We start from the raw sequence: 22,738 nt of genomic DNA on the forward strand, positions 1-22,738 counted from the left end.
ATGAAAGAAAGTATTCATATCAGTTGACTGAATCCTGTTCTTGAAGTATACATAGCATATTCCACCTAATATATTCATAACAGCCATTCCATGACAGTAGAAGACAAATCATTGGGAAGCAGCACAACATCGAAACCATCCAGAATTGGTTGCCTCCAATTTTTATCTGGATATGATGCATATGCACTGAAGAAGCTTCCAAAGACGCATCGGCGGCAAAGAAAAAAATGATGTAACAAAAATGACTAAACTCCAGTCTAGAGAGATTCTTTTACCTGAGAGTATGCTACAATTAGACGAATTCTGCTGGTCAGTTGAGCACAAGCACACAGGCCAATGTTTGATGACTTCACACTTTGTGTCACCTAAACAAGGTCTACTAACTTCACATGGATTTTTACAAGCTTCATTAATACACGAGTGAGTTTCAATACAATCACTATCACTGCTACAATCTATTCCTTCAGCATTAGAGGTGGTTGATAAAACCGGGAAAGATAATAGGTCGTCCACGGAAGTTGTTATATAATCGTTCATAACATGATCAGAACTTTTAGTGGAAATCGCAGCTGACGTGTAAGTGTCTGTGGTTGTGACCATATTTGTGAATCTATGTAATTCAGTAGATTGTGTTAGAGTATCAGCTTTCAGTGTATCGTAAGAAGTCGTTATTTCCATTGTATCAAATCTGTAACTTGTATCCATCGTACTTGGATTTCTGGTAGCTGTTTCCATGCTAGGTACATTGGTTATTTTATTTTCAAACAATGTATCGAAAATTCCTATAACACGTGGTGTAGCAGTATTTCCTATTGAAATAGGTATGTTCGTTGGTGCCGCTGTACTCGGAATGCTTACTGTTTGAGCGGTATTATCGAAATTAGTCATTTTTATCGTACTGGGTACATTACTTCCACTTTTATCCTGTGTATTAGATGCTCCTTTCTCATTACTTGTGTAGACATCCTGTTCATTATTCACAGTACCAATTACTGTTGATAATGTAACCTGTTGAATACTTTTATCAGGTTTTGTTGTGGATTGATCGAGTATACCAAAGTCTGGTGGTGCAATGGTTATCATTTTTGTAGTCACATGTTCTGTGGATGAAGGATGTTCAAGTTCTGTTTCGGATACTGGATCGCTTGTTTCTTGTAGCAGCCCATCAGCTGCTTGTTGTGTCGTATATGTCACTGACTCAAGACCTTCAAGTTTAGGTGTGGTTCTGGTATTATTTGCTGAAAGTACTTCTTGTGCTGTCGTCGAATAGTACTCCTTAGATGAAGTTAGACTTTCAGTCGTAATAGATTTAATAAAATCATCTGCGTTCGCAGTATCTACATCACTTTCTTGTAATAAGTTGGGTGTTGTTAGCAATGGAATATGTGGCTCTTCGGTCATTACAGGTTGGCGAGTATCAGGGACTTCGACGGTTGTGAAGTCAACGTCTGGTTCTACTGCTGTTAGTATTGTTGATGCATGGTTCGCTTGAGGAATATTAATCGTATCTCTCATTTGTTTTGTTGTAGTTGAGGATTCTGGAATTACAGTTGTCTGTGTAGTTAGAGTGGCTTCTGAATCCTCTTCTTTTTTTTCAATGATTTTCTCTGTAACTTCGGTATTTTCGAACGTTGTGCTTGGAATAGCTGTCGGAAAAACAATTTCAGTCATTGAACCTTTATCATTATTATTTGCTTGTGTTGTTTGAATCTGATCTACAGTCGTAACTCTTTGCGTTGTGAATAATTCCGCACTCCCAGTCGTAACTAATTTAGATGATTGAGTAGTTAAACTAGTAACAGGGATTGTAGTGGTTAAAATAGTGGGTTGAAAAACATCGTCCGTAGTTAGACTACTATCATTAACATTGTCTTGTATAGCTTGAGACGCATTTAAATCTACAGATTTTTCTGTAGTTGAAACAATATCTAAATCCTCTGGGATGAGTGTAGTTACTTGCTCTGCGACTATGATATTATGTTGTGTAGTTGGCTGACTGTTGAACTCATAAGCATATCCAGTATTATGACTATCAATATTAACAGTTGTTCGTGTGATTGGATTTCCATTCATGACTTTTTGCGTTGTCAACGGTTTCAGAGGCAAAGTAGATACCACTTCATGTGGTTGCGTGGTAAAATCCAAATTGGGGACAAATTCTTGGGTGGTTTGATCAGTGTTCATAAATTCGGGATTTAGTATAGTTGTGTGCTCTGCAACTTCGATAGTTTTTTGTGTAGTACTTGGAAGATTTGACGGACGAACATTTTCAATTGTATCAGTAGCATCATCAATACTAGCTTCTGTCATTTGAATCTCATCCATAGACATGAATTTTTGCGTTGTTGAATATTTCGAAACTACAGTGAGAGCTGCTTCAGATGACTTGGTTGACCAACCGACAGTAGTGTTGAATTGGATGTTCTTGTCCGTGGCAACTGGAATATTCATCCGTATAATACTTTCAGTCGTCAGACTATCATCATTGATGTTTCCGGATTTCAGTGATGTTGAGGATTCCAGACTAACAGCAGGAGTTGCTTCCTTTGATTGCGGAGTTAAACTAACAGTAGGCGAATTTTTCTGAATAAAGTGTATCGTCGTATGCTCCACAGCTTCATTGATTTTATGGGTAGATTCCATTTTAGTTGACAAGTTATCGCCATATGAGTTCATATGTGTTGTTTCAAATTCATCGTCGTCGATGGGGTTATTAGATATTGCTTCAGGTTTGTTGACTGTAGTAACATCTGGCCCTGATACTTGTGTAGCTGGCTGAAAAGTAGATGATGACTTTTGTGTAACAAAGTCAATGCCTGAGCTTTCTTCTTTTGCTGGTATTATTTGTTGTGGAGGCTGGCTATTTTGATCTTTGAAAATGATCTCTGAAGAAGCATATTGACTTGTTGGATTGTTATCGTTAATGTTTGCAGGTGTCGTCTTGATGCCATCTAAGTTGAACCATTTTGGACTTGTTTGGTGCTGGTTCAGTATAATGTTATCACTTTTAGGTATGTTTTTAGTGGTGTGCTCAGTAGAGACAATTCCTGCATTTTCATGAACTAGTTTTGTTCCATGCTCTGTAACCAGTTCATTTGGATACTTATTGTTGTGAACATGTGACTGAGGAACCCCAGTAGGCAGGTTGTCATCGATAATAATAGTGGTGCGTGTTGGGTCACTTTGGGGTAGTACAGTGAATTCTTGTGCTGCTTGAGATTCTGTAAATACAGTGAGGTCTTCTGTAGTTACTCTTGTAGTTAATGGAGCAGTGGAAATAGAATTATACGTTGTACGATCCAATTCGGAATTTTCACTGATTGATTCTGTCGATTTATCTCCGTTAGCTCTGTGGGCGGTGGCCTCAGTAATCAATTGAAAAACATTTCTCGTTGATGGACTACTATTATCAGAATTTAACCCAGGATTAGGGTTCGAAAAAACTTGTGTCACTTCATATGGCTTAGGTGATGTGATGAAATTGTGTGACTGAGAAATTTGTTTAGTTACTAAATCAGTATTTATGTTTTTGTAGGTTGATTGAATTTTACTTGTTGGCATTGGCTCTGTTGTCGATGATATTGGTTCCATAACATCATCAAGTAATAATGGATTGATTGATATTATTGGATTGACATTATGCGACAGCTTTTCTGTCGTTTGTGTATCAATTTTGTTATTCTGCGACGGATGAAAATAATCCAAAGTGGTATATTCATCTATCGTTATCGATTCATGGACTTCGTCCTTACCATGTATTGTATGTGAACCCAAAAAAAATGAAGTACTTTCCGAGATTCCGTCAGCAGTTTTTAAAGTTGCACTATCTCTATTTTCATGAATCATTATCTGTTCTGTAACTGCTGCGGGCATTGTAAAAGATCCTGTAAGATCAGAAGCAACTTTTGTTTGATAATCATTTATAATAGGTAGATTTGTAGAATCTTCAACTCCATCATTATTGAATGGAGTAGTATATACAGTTGCAAAACTGGGCAGTTCGAGTATCGTCGATGATTCCGTGATTTCATGATTTTCATTCAGAAATGATTGGGTTGATTCTGTATTCATGGGTGAAATATGACTGTGAACGACTAAAGTATCAAATGAATGTACATTCACACCGTTTTGTGTAGAAATTGTCGCATCCGAATAATCATGTGAATATTTTTTGGTAATGGAATCTGTTGGGTATGTCACACTTGGTACTTCCGAAGCGTCAGATATTGATTGTATTTGGTCTGATTGACTCATTGCTGACGTCGTGCTCAGAAAATCTGCCTCAGCTGTAGAATCTACTATTGTTGAAGTTGAATATTTTTCGTGAGAATCTTTTAGATCGTTACTTGTTTCTAGCAACGGAAGCAATGTTGGAAGGCTTTGTGATTTCCGGTCAACCTGATCGGTCATTTTGTAATTTCCATCTATATTAGGACTTGAAGATATGAACTGATGTATTGACGATTTTTCACCATCAGTATTTGTTTCATATGTGCTTGTTGCTGCTGCATCGTTCTCAAATTGATTGACTACTTTTTCGGTAGGGTGATGAATAAAAGTATATGAACCTTGAATAGTGGTATCATATTCATTCGTTGGAACTAATTTTTCAGTTATGCTGGTAACTTGAATAGTTTTAGTGGGATTATTTGTATTGTTTAGTGTTGTACTTGTAGTACTGGATTCAAATGACTCAGAATGAGTTACTGGTAGTTCCGTATCTTCACTAAATTGATACACTGGTTGATCCTGATATCGAGTGATAGATTCTTGTGTGACATCTCCAAGGTTATTAGGTGATGTAATTGGAGAGCTCGCATTTGAGGAAGTGGTAGTTTCGAGATCTGGGATATTGTGCTCAACTTGATCTATAATCTGAAGAATTTCATTATTCCCATTTAATCCACTGGGTCGTGATCCAGTTTTTTCCAGTAGTATTTTATCTGTCGAGTCCTTGAATCCCATATTAACTTCTACAGGATTTTCAGTAGGTATGTATACATAGTCAGTCTGTGTTATTTTATTTGTTGTAATTGAAATTGATTCCGTCAAAGTTAAATTATCAACAGATATTCCTAGATTATTATTAGTCAATCCTGATTCCAGTGAAGAAGTATCATCATTCGTAAGACTCTCAGTTACTGAAGAGTAATCTTTAGATGGCAATGTTTCAGACAAGATATTTCCCAGTTTCTCTGTGTTCGATTGCGTTGTATGAATATGATTTGAGTTAACAGTGCTCCTACTGATAATAATTTCATCATCCTTATTGGAAGGTGTTGAGCTAACACTATCCATTTGTAGTATTGTTGATTGTGTTGCTTTCTTTATTATTGTAGTTTGTCCTGTACTTGTATGTTGTGTTTCTTGGCTTGGTACCATGATTGAATAGCTCCACTTATTAGCATTTTCAGTTGTAAGTGATTTGACATAATTTTCAAATGAATGTGTCGTTGAATTTACTGTCGGGGTCACAATTTCTTCTGTACTCGTACTTAAAGTAGTTTCGCCAGACTCTCTGTAAGGATGAGATGAAGTACTTATTTGATCCAATGTATACTGCTTACTATCTGTTGTTGATTCAGGTATTCGGGATTCAATGTACTTAGGCGACTGACTTGTTGTATCCCTGCTTTTACTACTCGCTTCAGGGTCTGCATTTAGTGCTATAGAATTAACGAAAATTTTGCCAACAACAAATGATGTTGGATCCATAACTGTGGTTGAAGAAATTATTGTGTCTTCAGTACCGGTTTTAGGAGTCGTTAAAATACTTGTTTCGTCCTTAATATTGGTAGTTAAAGCAATATTCGTTCTGGATGTGGTTTTAGTAATCGGTGTATATTTGGTATTGGTATATGTTGCAAGCTCTGGAGTTAGTGTTGTAAATTTCATTGATGTATCTTCAGTTCCGCTGTTCAGTACATGTTGTGTGGTTGGAATATGCTGAGTAGTTGGTGAGCTATCACTATCAATGCTTGGTGTAGACTCTATAGCCAGGTGATCGCCCACATCACTCAAGTTTGATGTATCAGTGATCTGATTTCCACTCAACGTGGTAAATTCTACTGATGAGTTTCTAGTATTGGATGTTAATGTTGACCTTACAGCTGTTTCCGTAGAAGTGATTATTTTTGTAGTGCTATTGTCTAATTTAAAACGTGTGCTTGGTGATGATGAGGCAGCTGTGGCATCTAAATTACCCACAGAAACTGTAGAATTGGATACGCTTTTTAGACATTGAGGGTTGTTTAAATCGCAATCGCAAATAGGCCTGTGTGCTTCAACTCGACATTGAGCTGCCAGTAGGCAGTTGGTGGTGCAAGGATCAACGCAAAACCCTTTTACGCAGGCATTTGTATGATTGCAGTCATCATCGGACTCGCAGACAATCGTTGGGTTGAAGTTGTCAATGGCTGTGGATACAATAGATACATACACACAATATACTTGAGGTTAAATTAGATAAATATCAAGCATTTTGTATTACACTACACTACTAATAAAATGTTTTAATAAGTACTACAGATTAAAAGTTAGCATGCTGCATAATAGATAAGCTAATTCAGAAATATTGATTAGGACTTTACTGAGACAGATGTAACGGAAAGTACCTTCCAGTAGTATAGGACTGGCAGAAAAGTGCAGGAGGTCAGGATAAGGGGGCATTATATATGTATTCTTGTACTAATTAACTGTTAAATGACACGTTCAATGTTGCATATAAAAGTGATTGTAATCTGAAAAAATTTCGTGGAAACTTTTCGATAAAAGGCAAAGCACATTGAACATTTCAAGTTCTCCGCATATGATATGACCTACTCAGATAGCAACTGAGAAATGGTGTTTACCTTTCATGCATCCATATTTAGTATCTGGCACAAAGCCTGAGGGACAGAACTTGCAGATAGGCTTGTGCTCCTCCACGTAACATGGAGCATCAGCCGGACAGGTGGAGTTACTGCAAGGATCCACACAGCGATAGTTGCGGCACGCCAGGTCTGCGGAGCAGCCACTGTTTCGCAGGCAGATGGATAAGGAAGGATTGCAGTTTCGAGTGCATATGCACACAGGGCGATGATCCAGTACGTCACAAGTTTTGTCAACCGGGCATGGTGGTTTGTTTCGCACATTACAAGGGTTTTGACATTTTCCGTTAATGCAAGCAGCATTTGATGGGCAATCAAAATCTCTCAAGCACGACAATGTGTCAGGAGCACAAGTTAGTTCCCCAATATCGTTGACAACGAATCCATATTTACAGACACACATTGGGCTGTGATTTCGCACCTGACACTTCTTATTTACATCGCAGTTAAACTTGGAGTTTAAGCATGGGTCGCGGCACTCTCCAGTCTGAATATTGCAGGAAAGACTTTCCGGGCAATCGTAGTTAGAAGCGCAACCTGTACTTGGGAAGTTAGGTCGGGGATCGAGTTTTTCACATTTTGGATCTGGTTGGCAAGCAGTTTGGGGAATGCCGATGTAACATTGTGGACACGAGCAGTGTGGCTTGTGTAACACGACACGGCATAAGGCATTTATTCCGCAGGCACCGCGAAGTGCGCATGGGTCCAGACATTGTAGATTTATGCAGGATTTCTCGTTCGGACACTCTAAGTCACTGCTGCATTCTCTTTCTATTGTCGCAAAAGTTCATTGGTGGGTTGCAGGTGGGACAGGAAAAAAAAGAAAAAAAGCATTTATAAGAACTGTGAAAAGAAACTTTCTCACAAATAACATTAACCACATGCTTTGTATTTATAATGAAAATAGGGTAGCTTTGTAAAAAGGTGGAAAGAATTTACAATTTTTATAAATTTTAGACATCTCGTACAGAATAATAATGACAAGCAGCAATATTTACACATAAGCCCCCACAGACTTAAGAAAGAGGAAATGACCTGTGAATATCGGCAAATATCAAGCATGGGTACATGAGAATGTCTCTTTCGCAGTTCCCAATCTGTATTAGCCTAATCTATATCGTGTCAACTGTAACTATGTATACCTCGGCAAGTATTCAAATCAAATGTGTTCTTTCAGTCAAACAATGATAAGACAGATTGGAGACTGAGATAAACATTCTACATATGAGGTTATAATGTGAGATGTGTGAACATGTTGTATATCAGAGTATGTACAGTATGCCTAACGAATGTATGTGTGTATTTACATGAGCATTCACAATATTCTGAAAATAATCAATTGATATGCATCGTCGAATAACTTCATCGATTCGCCCCAATCACATCTGTCTCTCAGTGTTAACGATCCACTGGATTAATGCATCTATATATATTATCAAATCCTACTGAACGATACATGGTTATTCTACACACCATGTTCCTTTCTCGTCAGTCACAAATCTATTTTTATTTTCAATCACAAGTGCTGTACATATAATTAACTAGTATACTGTGTTAAATAGTTAGTAGGTTGCCTCTTACCTGTTATGCATTCAATGTCTGGAGAACCGCTAGTACCAGGAGGGCATCGGCACACGAATATTGTACCATCTCGTAAGCATTCTGCGCCTTTTCCACATCCAACTGTCCGACAGTCTCCTAGTGCAGGCTCTGCGCGACCTGGTTAACGACATTGAGAGAATTCGTTTATATGAGATTTATCACAGACAAGGCATTATTAATAATGCCAAGAACTTACATTCTAAAGACGGATCCCCAGTTGAGAAGTTTGGAGGACAATAGCACTGAGGCTCATTGTTATTGATACGACATGCGGCATTAACACCACATTGGGCACTTTGGCAAAGATCTCCACCTTCACACACACATCCTGTGTATGGATCTCCAACACATCCTGCATGGCATGTGCAGTCGAATCCCCCAGTAGTGTCCTTGCATTTAGCATTGACGCCGCATGGACTCCGCAAGCAATCATCACCTCCTATTAAATAGAAACTAACATCAATATTTGCATGAAGATTTATAAAAAAATTTCTTTCGATTTCGATATCTTTAGTTATTCACTTCTTGACAATCTATTCTAAATATGTATATGAAAAAAGTCGACTGACCTTTTTTGCAATTAACTTTCGGATTTCCAAAGTGTCCTGGCGGACAAGAGCATTGTGCTTGTCTGTTCACCACACGACACTGCGCGTTGAATCCACAAACGCCTTGTTGCAGACATGGATTGGTACAAACGCGACCTATGCTGCAATGCTTATTTGGCTCACAATCCTCATCTAAATGACATTCCGATTGGTAACATTCTTGACTGGGTTCCCCCTGAAAGCCTTCTGGGCAGAGGCATACAGCTCGATGGTTGGACACTCGACAGAGTGCATTTATTCCACATGGTGATTCTCCACTATTACATGGATCTACGCACTGATTGTTTGTGCAAGAAAGCGACGAGGGACAGTCAGAGTGAGCTCGACATCCTACAAGGCATAAGCCTTTTTCGCACATATAACCCTAAATTATGAGACTTATATTAGTTGACTACTTTTACATGTAAATACAAAGTAATGAAAATTTCCTTCCCATATTTTGTTTCCTTTTCTGCAATGTTTACGATTTACTTTGCAGGTATTATTTGACTAAAACGATGGATATCATATTCCAGAACATATTGAGCATTTCACACCAGTTCAATCACTCTCGAATTTCTTCAAATTTTACATAACATTATACAAACAAAGTTAGTGGACTCTCATCTAAGTGTGGATGAATTCTAATTCGATCACATTAGCCAAAAATGTATATTTTTTGTATCCACAATTTTCAAAAAACGTAAAACATTGAAAATTGATGATGATATGCCCAATCTATACTGATATATTGTTTTTTTGTTTGATATCGATAAACTCAAGGCCAGTAGACCGAGTTAAATGAAACTTGCACCAAATTGTTTCTTAGATCTGCCTAAGTAACACAGACGATATATGGTATACAAAATGGGTCTAATTAGTTAAAAAATGATTTAAAAAAATATGATAAATACGTTGTGGCGAATTTTTTTCCCTGTTTATTTCCTTGGTTAGGAAACTGACGCCCATTATTTTCTTACGTTCAAAAACACGATTTTTCAATGCATATGTGGTAAAAAATTTCATCTTTTATACTTTTCGGAATACAGGTCTTATATATTGCTTCTCCGTACCTCGCATAGTATGGAACGTGCAGGGGCAGAGCCCCTAGTATATTATAATTATCATTTGTATTTATTCCTTATTAGTAGCTGAAGCCGATGTTTGAAACTCTTAATTTAATGCGACAGGTATTACTTCGAAGTATTGGCCATTTTATAATTTTCACTGTTGTATGTTAATCATAAGTGTGGGAAAAGAAATTATTTACATACCTTTGCGCAACCACCGTTCACGTCACATTTAACTCTGCACTTTCCAGAATTACAAACTTCTCCACAAGAGCATTGATCCTGGGTCGTGCAGCTTGATGTACAAAAACCAACCTCGTCACATTCACAGGAACTATGACATGGGATTGCAGATTTGGCACAGCTGATCAGGGCATTACCGAAGTAGTTTGCTGGGCAACTACACTGAGCTGCATGATTTACCACACGACAACCTGCACATTCTCCACAAGCGCTGCCTCCTTTACATGGATCTAAAGATGCAAATATTCAATTTTAACCATCTGTAAATCCAATAAGACTACGGAAAGCAGGTTGAATATCAATAGATTATCAAAAACGTACTTTGGCATTGACTATTCAAACAAGATTCATCACTGGGACATGTATTATCACTGCGACAACCAATGTCACACAGTCGATTTTTACAAATTTGCTGTGATACACACTTGTCATCACTATTACATATTGTTTTGCATAGTCCGCCATCACAACGCTCATCATTGAGACAATTTGAATCGCTAAAACATACAAAAATGCTCAGTGATGTTAATTGCAGTAATACAAATGTTGACACATCTCAAATCTCTGCTTCAAAAACCCAATTAAAACCAGCTGAACCAAAATGAATCAGGCAAGTAATTTGCATTAATATTTTTTCAATCATTCTCATTGATTTTGAGACTTGGCAAAAAATAAGTGTTTTCTCATGATAAATTTCTCACCGATGTCTGTAAGCATTTAAAAATAAAATGGTGCTTCACTTTTGTTTATCTTCAATCAAAGCCCATATGACTTTGATTGCTTCTATCCAATTGTTATTCAATCAAAACTTAATCCGTTTATTTTCCAATCGGATTCTTGAAGCAAGGATTATTTCTGTAAAATGAATAATACCTTCTGCATGTTGTATAACACAATTTGCCATAACATGATTGACCTGACGGGCAATCTGCACTTGATGTACAAGGAAGGAATACTTGTCTGCATCCAACTATCGGATTTCCGACCAATGGAGATGGGCAAATGCATTGTTTTTGATGATTATTAGCTAAACATTTGGCATTTGTACCACATGCACCAGGAACAGCACAAATATCTGTGAAATATTAAAATATAAACTTATATTCGAATACATACTTGTCAAAATCTAAATTAAAACTATTGTGCAATAATTAGAGAATAAACTATACTATTCTTTTTATTTTAAAAATTGTTCACTGTAAATTTAAAAAATATTAACTGATATTCTAAGACAGTGTCTTACCCGAACACTCGTTGTTTACACAGGCATGACTTTCCTGGCATTCGTTGTCTGATCTACAACCAATAGAGCAAACAAGTCCTTCACATATCTCACCACTACGACAGTCCTCATCGCGTCTGCAAAGTGATTTACATACTCCGGAGTTGTCACACCTCTCATTGCTTAAGCAGTTTGCATTTGATGAACAAACAGATGTGCAAAGATTTGCAATGCAGGCGGTGCCAGGTGTACAATCCCTGTTCGCCTGACAACCTGGTCCAGGGGAGCGTAAGCAAGCTACCTTAGCAGTTGGATTAGCTATAAAACCAGGTCCACAAGAACATGTAGCTCGTTGGTTGGCTACTGTGCATTTGGCATTAGGACCACATGGTGTTGCTTCGCATGGATTTATACACTTGTTAGAGAAGCAGGCTTGATCTGCACTACAATCTTCGTCTCCACGACAGCCAAACGAGCACAGATTGTTCAAACAAATGTGCCCAAGGAAACAATCATGGTCAAGTCTACAAGTTAACAAACAATTTTCACGAATGCACTTTTCATTGAAAGCACATTTAGTATCCGCTGTGCAAACTGGGAGGCACATATTATCTCGACAACTGTTTCCTTCACTGCAATCACTGTTGCTCTTACAAGAGACAGGTACTACAAATATATTACCAAGTATGAGTACAAAATTATATTAACAAACATAGTATATGGGGAATTAGCCGTTAAGATTGCAAACCCACCTCTCACACATTCAACCTCGGAATTGCCTGTGAAACCGGGTGGACAGCTACATTGTTTTATATGACCTCGTACTTCGCACTCAGCATTTATTCCACATGCTGTTTTAATATCACACGGATTCAAACACTGGCCGTTCAAACATATGTCTGATAAATTGCACTCCTCATCAGATAGGCAAGAGGCTACACAATTGAAATCAATGTTATATGAGAATGATTTAGGCAAAACTTATTACGTAAGTGATTTAATCAGATGTATAAAACTCACGACGACAGATCTTTTCATAGCAATAAGTGTTAGGCAAGCAATCAACTGCTGATGAACACGGTATGGGTTTCGGTCTACACCCGATACTTGAGCTGCTCGGGTCTCCTTCATAATCAGAGCGACATCGACAAACGCCAGTGTGTTCAGATGCGATACATTCAGCATTTGGACCACATTCCAATTGTGAGCAAACATCTGCAATAGATTTTGCATAAGCTTACCAAAACTGTTATTTTACTTACATTTGTAAATAGGACTTCATCTATTTAATAGAATTTTCTTGGATTGATAATATTTTTCGGTAAAGTTCAACTATTTGGGTTACTCAGTCAACTGATAGCAAGAGATTATATCAGAAGTGATTCTCCTCTCTGCAACTCTTTTCCAGCCTTTGACAATTCTATTTGATCCTTGCCATTTTTCAAACAAAACTGACGAAGCATGAAAATGATTACATTGGTGCAGCATGAGTTGAAGAGTATTGAGAATCGATGATTTCAAATAGCAATAATAATTTTAAATATTTTCGAATACTGACAATTATAACGGTTACAAACGAAAATTCTGCAGGAAGATTAAGTTTAACACAATCGAGTATTTTTATCGTCAGTTCTTGGCTAAAAAAAAGTTGAACTTCTTACCAACGCATTTGGGTTTTCCATTTAATGTAATGCATTTAGCAGTCAATGGACAATCTTCATCATTCTGGCAGTATCCAGGCTCATGACAACCACTGTTATATGGATCCCCGACAGTCCCTGGTTTACATAGACATTTAAATGAACCACGTGAATTTTCGCAAGAAGAACCTGGACCGCAAGGTGTTGAAGCGCAAAAATCGATAAGGTCACATCCTTGAGCTGGATCCCCTGTATACCCAGGTTGACAGGTACAAACCTATTAAAATGTTCAATAATATTGAAGTTTATTGGTCAATGTTATCTTACATACAATTATTCCTACGTGTGGTTAGTAGCGTAGAAGCCTATCAATTAAGGAATAACAAGAAGACATTCAGCAAAAAGCAAGTGTGATCTTACTTGTGAATGCTTTTCGGTTGAACATATAGCGTTTGGTCCACAAGGATTGTTTGCAAGGCAAGCAATTCTGCATTTATGAGAATCGCATATTTTTTCGTCAGAACAATCCTGATGAGATTCACATTCCACAGGTTGACAACCCATTTTATCATCATAGGCATCTCCAAAGAATCCACTATCACAAGAGCAGGAAGCCTCATGGTTTTGACCTTTGCAAACCGCATTGCGGCCGCACAAAATGAGCTCACATGACTTTTTACATTCAGCCTAGCCAACAGAATACATAAAGTTTTATTAGATTTAGCGAATGGAATAGCTGAAATACTGTCATCAAAATTTATGCAAAATTCGGAATTCTGACTTTTGCAAAGGGAACTTTCCTTCATAAAAATAATTGGCACATTTTGATGCACTTACTTGTCCTATGGAGTTTCTGATGCACTTTTCACTGTCATCGCAGTCGTTATCCGAAATACAACGTAATTCTTGGACACATATGTTATTTTGGCAGAATTGATACTCTGGACAGCTAGAATTGCTTCTGCACGTCGGCTGACAGACTTGGTTAATACACAATTGATCACCAATGCAATCTCGTGTACTTGTACAAACAGCTGTAAAAACCATGATGGCTTTTAAATCTGTTTCTTTTTTCTCTACTTGTTAAAATTTTTAATATAATATTTAATAAATAGTTTCTATTAGATAAAATGTTGCTTACAGGTGCACACTCCGCCATTACAAGTGGAACTAGTTGGACACTGTGTATCTGATTTGCAGTACTGCACAGGAACACAACCGAGGTTTGGATCACCTGTACATCCTGGTTGACAAGTGCAAACTGCACTGTGGTTTAATGGTGAACAATCAGCTCGCTGTCCACATACATTGGGTACAGAACATGGATCGATGCATTTGTTGTCGAAGCATGCTTTGGATGAACCACAGTCATTGTGATAATTACATTCCAAATCAACACATGCCGTCTAAAATTGTTTAAAAGATAATTAAGGCGTTACCGCATTATGGAACTATTCTGACAGAAATTGCCACTGACTATATTTCTCCCACTTAAAACAACTACTCACTTTAGGATCTCCGGTAGTTTGACTAGGGCATCGGCACACTGGTGCATGACGTACGGCATTGCATTCAGCATTCTGGCCACAGATAGATGGATTCTCACAAGGATTGCGACAACTGTTCTCTATGCATGTTGCTGATGTTGGACAATCAGAATCACTAAAGCAATCACTAGGTTCTCTGCAGCCAAGTTTAATGGGGTCCCCAATCAAACCATGAGGACAAACGCATGCGAAAGAACCTTCGGTGTTATGACACCTGCAATATTTTATACATTGTTAAATGTGAAATAAAATAGCCAAATGGCTGTGGAATAACATGTTCTACAATAGTTCGAAATGTTCTATGCTCAAATATTACTCAACGAAAGAATTTTTAAAATCACGCAGATCATTTGTGAATACCAGCAAGTAGTACATAATATTATTGAACTTACGTAGCTGTCAAATGGCAAGGATTTTGTTTACACTCATCGATATCAGCACATGTATCACCAACAAGAGCAAAGCCTGAGTAACAGTTACATGAGGCTGTATGTTTTATGACAGCACAGTTTCCATATCCACAATTCATTTGATTACATGGGCCTATAATGTTAAATTGCAATATTTAATTAGTTTATATAATTGTTTGATACAGTAGAACTACTATAAATTCGAACCACTTGTTGTTGCTTCTCCTATTCTTTCCTCTTTTCAATGCGCCTACTTTACTGCGCAATACATAGAGCATGCGCAGACAGCCACAGAGTATGTATTGGATGAATATTTTGATAGAGCGGGTAACCCGTAGATTATAATTCTTATAATTCTCGGCCTCGTGGCTTCGAATATATAAGAGTTCTACTGTACAATCCATAATAGATCAATTTTTACCGATTAAGGAAATTTGAATAAACTTTATCACAGTAAATTTATCTCTTATAAAAACCAAAATTTCATTGTTTTAAACTACCTACTTGCACATTTGTTCGTTTCTTGATTACAGTATTTCTCTTCTGGACAGTCGCTGTTGGAAAGACATTCAACTTTGAAACATCCAGACGCATCTCCTATATAACCAGGCTGGCACTGGCATGTGGCAGTATGGTCAATTACAGAACATATTGTGTTGGATCCACAATCTACAAACGCACATGAATCTGTGCAGTTATTTTGCAGGCAAGCCTGCGAGTCAGCACAATCGGTGTCATGACTACATTGATGCGGTTTCAAGCACCCAGTACCCACTGGATCACCAGCTGTCCCTTGAGGACATATGCAACGGTATGAACCATGAAGATTGTTACACTCTGCACTTTGATGACAAGGCTGCTCTTCGCATTCATTAATATCTAAGCACTTTTCAGGGCCAGCAATAAATCCGTGACCGCATCTAAAAGAAAGGTATTGACATTCTCAAATAAAACTTCAATAGACTTTCATTTTACACTAGCATTTCAATCAAACGTAAAAACTTAATGATTCTCAACCACAGCTGGTAAGTGATCTCACCTGCATTTGTTATTAATACATATTTCATCACTCTTGCAACCAGCATCCGAGGTACACCCAATTTCACAATGACCACCGATACACTGTTCTCCAGGTAAACAATTGCTGTCTCGATAACATATCTTCACACAGATGCCATTTTTACAACGTTCCCCGTGAGCACAATCATTCTGCTGATTACATTGGCATTGGCAGAAGCCAGAAATGCACGTGTGTTTGGAAGGACAATCTCGAGGTGTCTCACACGTTGTTGGAACACGCACGCAACCCTCTTCTGGTGTTGGACTACCTTGGAATCCAACTGGACAACTGCATACTGTAGAATGGTCTAGGCAGCTACATTCCGCGTTGGCGCCACATACATTTTCTTTTGTGCAAGGATCTAAAATTAGAGAAAATGTTACAATGTCAGAAAGAACGTGTGTTCTTAATGTAAATCACTAATCCGAAATACTGAATTCTGCTTTACCTTCACATTTGTTGTTGATGCATGATTCCGATGATGGACAATTTTTATTGCCACGACACCCTAGTGTACATGTTCCTCTGATACAGGCCTGATCTGACTGACATTGCGAGTGGGATATGCAAGGGATAGCACATAAGCTGTTTATACACTTTTCACCCTCAGAACAATCGGAACCGGAACGGCATGCAGCTAATACCGAATGAAAAACAATTTTTTAAATTTAAACACATTCTTGTCTTAAGTATCCTAGAATATCAATTTCAAATAATAACATTACCTCTGCATCGGCCATCTAAACAAAAGTTTCCATCACAATCTGCATTCGTCAAGCACGAACTGGTAGACCTTACACAACCTTCTTGTGGGCCTTTGCTAGATGGTACGAATCTATCATGACACTTGCAGATAGGCTCTCCGTTATTAATTTCACATATTGCATTTGCGCCACAGACATTTTCACATGGATTGATGCATTTATTATTTTGGCAAATTGCTTGTACAGGGCAATCATTGTTCGTGGAACACGAACCTTCTAGTTGACATCCAGTTGTGTAAGGATCTCCAACGTGATTTGGTGGGCATTGGCATATTGGCGTGTTCGCAACACCCGTAATGCAAACTGCAGTGGCATGACAATAATTTGGCGAGCATGCTTCGCTACTAACACATTCAATGTCCGGTACAGGATTTGCTTTAAAGCCTGGTGGGCACTGACACGTTGCTTTATGATCATCAGCTATGCACACAGCATTCAATCCACATAAATTCTCGTCACAAGCGTCGTAACAAGTGTGCGTTAATCGATTGCACAATTGCGTTGGTGGGCAATCGATATTATATACACAGGGAACAGTTTGACATCCTTTAGTCTGGTCATTAGCATCACCAGCGTAAAGACCTGGTGGACATTCACACCTTGCCACATGATTATTTACAATGCAGAGTGCATTTGGTCCACAGGTAACGAAATTACATACAGGTTGACATGTCAAGGTGCCATCACTTGAAGATCTGCACGTTTGGTCTTCAGGACATTGCGTATCAGTGTTACATTTATCTTTGTGAGAAGTTTGACAGCCGCTACGATCGTTCGGATTTCCAGTATAACCGGGTAGACATTCACAATGACCCTGATGATTGAACGCGGTACACTGCGAATTAATAGGACACGTAAATGCCTTACAGACAGAAGTACACTTCAAAACTCGCAAATCATCTGGTTGACATGCTGCAGTCGTTTCGCAGTCGTCGTCTGTTATGCAATCGGGCACTGAGGGCTTTTCACAAGAGGATAGAACTGGATTCCATTCATATCCATCTTGACATATGCATGTGGCGTGTCTTGTTGCATCTGGTTGGCATTTTTCGTGAGAACCGCATATTATTTGGCTGCATGGATCCACGCATTCCCGAATGCCAGTATCCAAAAGTGTGCAAAAGGAGCCTATCGTGCATTCTGTGTCGTCGGAACATGTCGATGTAGGAATGGTTCTTTCGGGTCGACATCCATTTACTAGATTGCTGGGATTTCCGAAGTATCCGTCAATACAAATACAGGACGATACATGGTTTTGAGTTACGCACAATGCGTTTGGTCCGCATTGTAATTTGCTACAGGCGTCTACGCATTTTCGAGAGCCCTTGCCAACTTGGAAACATATTTGTTGAGCTTCGCAATCATGATCCTTAGAGCAATGACCCTGGAGATGGCAGCCATTGTTAAGATCGTTTGCATTTCCACTGTAGCCTGGAGGACAAACACATGTTCCTTCTTCGCAGACAGATCTTGGGCCACATTTGATGTCACTGCACGCATCAATGCATTTACTTTGAATACAAGAATAGCCTGATGGGCATGGCACTTCATTACTGCACGTGCAAATTGTAGGGTCTTCGCACAGATTTACAAGAACTTTTTGACATCCAATAAATGGATTCCCTATAAATCCTTCCTTACAACGACAGTCATAACTTCCGATAGTATTAATGCACACCGCCTCATTTCCACAGGCGTTTCCATTGCATTCGTTAATATCTGGAAGTCCAATACAATAATGTTTATGGTTTGTCAAATTTAACGAGTCTAAGTACTGAAGTTATAACTGTGGAAGAATGTTGCAAAGATTTTAATATCTGCTGTCATTTAAGTCTTTCTTTCATTAAAACTTTCAGTTATGATATTTTTTTACATACATACATTTGCAATTTCATAATAGATGAAATAAAACCAATTGAATTTGCATTCTAAATGAGGCTCACTTTCAAAGCTGTGAGATTAAAAAATCCACAGAATTTTTGTTTGACCAATAACAACAAATATTTGAAACTCTTTGAAGTATCATCCACAGAGATGAGAGATAAGTAATGTTTACTCCATTACGTATTATATTATAAAAGTAATGCTATCAATGCTCACCATAGCATTGAATATAAGGATTTCCTGCATAGCCTGGTGGGCATAAGCATTCCACAGCATTCAGCCCAGCTCGGCAATGCGCATCCTTACCGCATAGTTCCACAGAACAATCAGATTTGTCTTGTATACCACAGCCATGATATGGATTTCCATTGGTGCCAGGATTGCACATGCATTTGGAAGTGGTTAAACCGTATTCACAATGAGCATTGTCGCCACAACTTGGATCACATGTTGGAGGCTGTATAGCTGCAAATAAAATGAGACCAATATTTTGTGATATTTTGTGGTAACTTCTTTGTGAAATTTGACAATATCGACATTGGGTGTCCAATATCGATATTGATACACAGAACAAAAATCAGAAAACTTTTCTGCGCTGATTCGATCCAAAAAATAAACAAGCTGTTCAATCAACAGTTTGCATAGGCACTTTAATTTAACAATTTTCTAAATCACAATTTGAGTGCCTTACTGATTACTTTGGAACTTATTGATATTCAAATATTCGTTGGCATTTCGAGTTTCTAGTGATATTTTTCACCTCGTTTTGATTTTCACTGATAAAAAGCGAATTCAGAAACTCAAAATCGATTGAACAATCCATGTGATTGGTGACATTTTTTCAATATGTTAAAAAATAATTCTAAATATTTTTACCACACTGAATGAACAGATGAAAATGAAACTTACGTGGCATGCATAGCAGATCCGGATTCCCAACAAAGTACGGATTACATATACATTTGTTCGTCGATGGATCACAGCTTGCTCCAACACCACAAACTATACCTTCACAACGGCGCTTGCACCGTCCGCTTATGCAAATACTTGGTTCAGCACACGGTACATCTGATGAACATACATCTGGAGTACATTGACCACCAGGGAAAGGATTTCCTATAAGTCCTTCAATACACTTGCAAGTCGGACCATCGTAACTAACTATACACTGTGCACCACCTCCGCATACAAATCCATCACATTCTGAAATAAATATCTGTGTTACTTCATTCCAAGCAATGTCAAAAAATAGGTGCTTCAATAGTTGCTAATCAGGGAATATGATTTTTGCTACAAATACCTTTGTGAACATTAATACGGTTTTAAGTGTTTAGTATTTAGTTAAAAAAAAAATAAAAAGTAAGTCAATATACTTACGAGAAACGCATTCATTATTCTTTCCTTCGGTAAATCCCACAACACATCGACACCATGCAGCGTGTTTGTCCGGCTCACAGTAAGCATTTGGTCCACAAGGTAATGAGTTACACGGATTTACACATCTACCGTGATCACATGCATAGTAGTTTTCGCAATCCTCATTAGACGTACACTCATGCTTTCCAGTTGGAACACCTGTACAACCGGCCCCATAAGCGTCGCCAACTGTACCTTTCGGACACTCACAAATGTGAGCACCGTTGGTATTAAGACAATAAGCTCCTTGACCGCAGGGATTATTAGCACATTCATTGATGTCTGAACAGCCGTGTTGAGGGTCTCCTTCATATCCAGCTTCGCACATACATTTCGGAGGATCACTTGGAGTGCATTTTGCATGCATGCCACATGGAAATCGGTTGCATGGATCTGTTGAATGTTATAGAATAGTACGTGTTAATGATATACATTCAAATGAGACTACTTAAAAAACCCATATGCATCCCCATGTGATTTTATGGGGCTTCAACTGGCCCCATAAAAATACGCAAAATCATTGTAATATTGGGTACATTGTTTCACACATGGATTCTTTGAATATGGAACAAAATATAATATTTATGCTATATTTGTGATTTTAACCAAAAACTTACTTTTACAAAGATTTCCATCTTGAACATCAGTATAAAAGGGAGGTGGACAAACGCATTCTCCAGGTTGAACACACTTCTCATTTGCTTTGCACTCATTGTCATTCGTACATCTTTTTTGAGCTGGCGAACAGAGGCCATTGTATGGATCGCCGCCATAATCATGAGGGCAAACGCATTGATATGAACCAGGCAAATTTATGCATTCGGCTCCATATCCACATACCTGCTGACCCTCGATGCACTCATTTATATCTGTAATGAAGTTGAAAGTATTATCTCCGCCTCATGACGATATGGAAAGAATGACAAATAATTATAATCGGCGATTGTATTGAATTTCCAGTATGCACTAAGTATATATAGTGCACGAAATAGATATTTATGTCAAAAATTTTAGATAAATTGACATTGAACAAGTTCTATCCAAAATTTTCACATATCAATACTTTCCAGTAATGGATTTTTTCAAGTTTTGTTGTTGACTAAAATATAAATGTTTCTAATTCAAACACATTAATATAACTACTGATAACTTTATGTATTACAAGATACGAACCTTCACATGATCCGTCTGGTCTTGCGTGATAGCCCTTAGGGCAAGCGCAATAACTGACACCTCCGGCAATGGTTATACATTCTGCTCCACTAGGGCAGCTTTCACCTTTTGAACACCCAGCCAACATGCACTTGCCGTTCACTATTTTGTATGGTGGCTGACATTGACATTCGATGCTGTTGCATTCTGAAAATAAGCAAATGAAGTTGAAAGATCAAGCTCTTGACTGCCAGTGCTCACTGTGGTAAAATAAGGCAAGTGTTATCCGTACAAATCAAATCAATCAGCTTTCAATCTCAACAAGATATAAGGTTTGGCGTTTTATTGAAATGTTATTGAAAAGTGTTCCGAAACCTATGATGACACAAAAAATGTTGAGAGCGAAAGTTTGGAGTTTCAATCTAATCGCGTAACGACTTGATAAACTTGATTCAAATTCTTCAACCAGCATGTATGATAACATATTGCTAATGAATTCATTAATTAACACATAGCACTGGACATCATGGGCTTTGTAGTGGAGTTTTAGTCACGTACAAATTTTACATCTTTACGTGTTGGGGAAAACAGTATGCTGAATTTTAAATTTGTGGCTATTATGTCCAATGCAAAACCATTAATGTTTAACTTATACATGTAATGATTGCCTTAATTTGCTATTTCATATTTTCCATCAGTTGCACCCATAAATAAATTCTAAATAGTCTTACCTTCGCAGAGGGAAAATGGATTTCCATTGAATCCCGGTGGGCACTGGCATTCGTAGCTTCCCGGTAAATTCTTGCAAATAGCATTAACACCACATGCTGTCTTATCCCTTGGTTCCAAACATTCGTTAATATCTCTGCATTTTTCACTTTCCTTATCACGGATGTATCCCCGCTGGCAAATACAGACACTGCTTCCAATGAATTCGTCTTGAATGCACTGTTCGCCCACAGGGCATGGAGTGTTGGGTCCGCAAACATGGGGCAATTCAGATTCCTGGCACCCTCCATTGTAGGGGTCTCCCGTTGTGCCGCTGGGACATTGACATGAGAATGAACCTGGCTCATTATTGCAAATAGCTCCTGGCGGGCAAGGATTTACCGCACATTCGTTTATGTCGCTACATCCTCCTTTTACACCTGGTTTTCCAGTGAATCCGTTTCCACATGTGCAAGTCGCGGTACCACTCAGCAACATGCATTGAGCGTTAGGGCCGCAGAACATATCTTCACACGGATCTGTAAATATATATTCGTTGAGAGA

At 38.2% G+C, this 22,738-nt stretch overlaps 1 protein-coding gene across 2 annotated transcripts in view; it reads right to left on the reverse strand.

Moving 5' to 3' along the window:
• Nucleotides 1-22,738, reverse strand: part of dpy (dumpy) — a 133,060-nt gene that overhangs the window by 81,055 nt on the left and 29,267 nt on the right. For both annotated transcript variants that reach the window (XM_046617677.2, XM_069134602.1), the window contains exons 15-41: nt 22,198-22,713; nt 21,488-21,673; nt 20,932-21,183; nt 20,276-20,707; nt 19,808-20,101; nt 19,115-19,363; nt 16,976-18,733; nt 16,699-16,887; nt 16,230-16,611; nt 15,695-16,110; nt 15,173-15,323; nt 14,742-14,994; nt 14,375-14,639; nt 14,071-14,267; nt 13,654-13,920; nt 13,255-13,510; nt 12,614-12,808; nt 12,346-12,528; nt 11,615-12,259; nt 11,245-11,446; nt 10,693-10,868; nt 10,333-10,601; nt 9,041-9,443; nt 8,668-8,910; nt 8,451-8,588; nt 6,852-7,640; nt 276-6,416 (exon numbers count right to left, since the gene is read on the reverse strand). In XM_046617677.2, coding sequence (XP_046473633.1) covers nt 276-6,416; nt 6,852-7,640; nt 8,451-8,588; nt 8,668-8,910; nt 9,041-9,443; nt 10,333-10,601; nt 10,693-10,868; nt 11,245-11,446; nt 11,615-12,259; nt 12,346-12,528; nt 12,614-12,808; nt 13,255-13,510; nt 13,654-13,920; nt 14,071-14,267; nt 14,375-14,639; nt 14,742-14,994; nt 15,173-15,323; nt 15,695-16,110; nt 16,230-16,611; nt 16,699-16,887; nt 16,976-18,733; nt 19,115-19,363; nt 19,808-20,101; nt 20,276-20,707; nt 20,932-21,183; nt 21,488-21,673; nt 22,198-22,713 — 15,447 coding nt within the window. The remainder of the gene's footprint in view (nt 1-275; nt 6,417-6,851; nt 7,641-8,450; nt 8,589-8,667; nt 8,911-9,040; nt 9,444-10,332; nt 10,602-10,692; nt 10,869-11,244; nt 11,447-11,614; nt 12,260-12,345; nt 12,529-12,613; nt 12,809-13,254; nt 13,511-13,653; nt 13,921-14,070; nt 14,268-14,374; nt 14,640-14,741; nt 14,995-15,172; nt 15,324-15,694; nt 16,111-16,229; nt 16,612-16,698; nt 16,888-16,975; nt 18,734-19,114; nt 19,364-19,807; nt 20,102-20,275; nt 20,708-20,931; nt 21,184-21,487; nt 21,674-22,197; nt 22,714-22,738) is intronic.

This window comes from Neodiprion pinetum, chromosome 3 (assembly GCF_021155775.2).
Source record: "Neodiprion pinetum isolate iyNeoPine1 chromosome 3, iyNeoPine1.2, whole genome shotgun sequence".
Classification (NCBI taxonomy): Eukaryota; Metazoa; Arthropoda; class Insecta; order Hymenoptera; family Diprionidae; genus Neodiprion; species Neodiprion pinetum.